The 1,658-nt window shown below is 47.3% G+C and overlaps 1 protein-coding gene across 1 annotated transcript; it reads left to right on the top strand.

Moving 5' to 3' along the window:
- The first annotated feature begins 414 nt into the window (after positions 1-414).
- LOC129339665 (olfactory receptor 5V1-like) lies at positions 415-1,359 on the top strand. Its single transcript, XM_054994247.1, has one exon. The coding sequence runs from the start codon at positions 415-417 to the stop codon at positions 1,357-1,359; it is 945 nt and encodes a 314-aa protein (XP_054850222.1).
- The last annotated feature ends 299 nt before the right edge of the window (positions 1,360-1,658 follow it).

Here is a 1,658-nt window from a genome sequence, read left to right on the forward strand (position 1 = left end):
TAACAAGATACAGCCATCTTTTTGATTCATTTAAATTTCCTTCCTCATTATAGCCCCATGCCATATGGTTTTTGTCCATGTAAGTTCCCTGGTTCCCAGTATAGCCTTTGGGGAGGGGGGCAGAAGCCCCTCCCTCCTTCTTGGAAGTAGAGAAGCTGGCTGCACTCAATCCATAGTGACTAAAGGTGGGACTGTATTTACTGTAGTAGAGTAACACTCTTATGTCTCTGGAACGCCCTCATAACTTGTGAGTTATGTTTGGAAAAGGGAACACTGGAGAATCAAGGAAAGACTCTTGCTCTTGTTTGGACCGAGCTCGTGATGGTGGGTTTGATGGCTTGCTTGAGTTTACTCCCATGTGGCAGAGAGCAAAATCACTGACTCTTGCCCTTTTTCCGCAGACGGAAGCCCATGATGGAGGCTGCGAACCTCTCCTCTGTCACAGAATTTATTTTAGTAGGACTCACCAACCACCACAAGATGCAAATTCTCCTTTTTCTGGTCATCCTTCTTATCTATTCCCTCACCATCGCAGGGAACCTGGTGATCATCGTGTTGGTGCGAGCCGACTCCTCCCTCCACACCCCCATGTACTTCTTCCTCGCGAACCTTTCGGTCCTGGAAATCTGTTATGTCACAAGCAGCATGCCCCAGATGCTGGCCCACCTTCTGTCTGGAAATGGAGCCATCTCCTTCACCCGGTGTGCTTTACAGATGTACGTAGTTATTTGCCTGGGTAGCGTTGAATGTTTTCTGCTGGGTGCTATGGCTTACGACCGCTACTTGGCCATCTGCCACCCTCTGCTATATGTCGTTGCCATGAGTAGGTGGCGTCAGGTGCAGCTCGCCTCAGCTTCCTGGGTGAGTGGCTTCTTCCTTGCTTCAATAAACGTCGGCTTTACCCTTCACCTTCCCTACTGTGGCCCCAATCACATCAATCACTTCTTCTGCGACATGCCAATTGTGTTGAAACTCGCATGCACTGACATACATGTGACAGAACGCAACATCATTATATTGGCTGCATTGATCATTATTGTTCCCTTCTTTGTGATCCTGACCTCTTACATGCTCATACTGTCTTCTGTGATACGAATGCAGTCAGCTGCCGGACGGCGCAAGGCCTTCTCCACCTGTGCCTCCCACCTGATAGTGGTCATCTTGTTCTACGGCATCCTTATCTTTGTGTACCTGACACCTGGGTCAGACACAGCCCCTGATCGGGACAAAGAACTTGCTGTCCTTTATATTGTGGTCACCCCCTTGCTCAATCCTATCATTTACACCCTGCGGAACAAAGACATCCATGGGGCCGTGTCCAGGATGCTTCAAAGATGGGGCTTTAAAAAGAAAAGATGAGCACAGATGTTTTGATGAAACGTCCAGCCCCAATTTTTCTCCTTGGGCTGCTAGTTGCTTACCAAGAATAATATGCCGGTGGGTCTTGTATGTCGTATTTGGACATTAGAAATGTAATCACTGTTTAGCCTGGAAGTTCACTGAGTGGGCTTGCGGACAGTGCTAGCTCTTCATCTTATCTAGATCTTGGACCTGTGTGAGACCATTTAGAAGCCTACTATGACGTTCCTTCATCCTTAAACAACAGAAATGGCACAAGAGGCATTTTTAAAATCCCAAAAATAACTAATCAGTTTATT

Source organism: Eublepharis macularius, chromosome 12 (assembly GCF_028583425.1).
Source record: "Eublepharis macularius isolate TG4126 chromosome 12, MPM_Emac_v1.0, whole genome shotgun sequence".
Lineage (NCBI taxonomy): Eukaryota > Metazoa > Chordata > Lepidosauria > Squamata > Eublepharidae > Eublepharis > Eublepharis macularius.

What these genes read in the sequence shown, in the direction of transcription:
- LOC129339665 (XM_054994247.1), top strand. Translation starts at nt 415, where the DNA reads ATGGAGGCTGCGAACCTCTCCTCTGTCACAGAATTTATTTTAGTAGGA.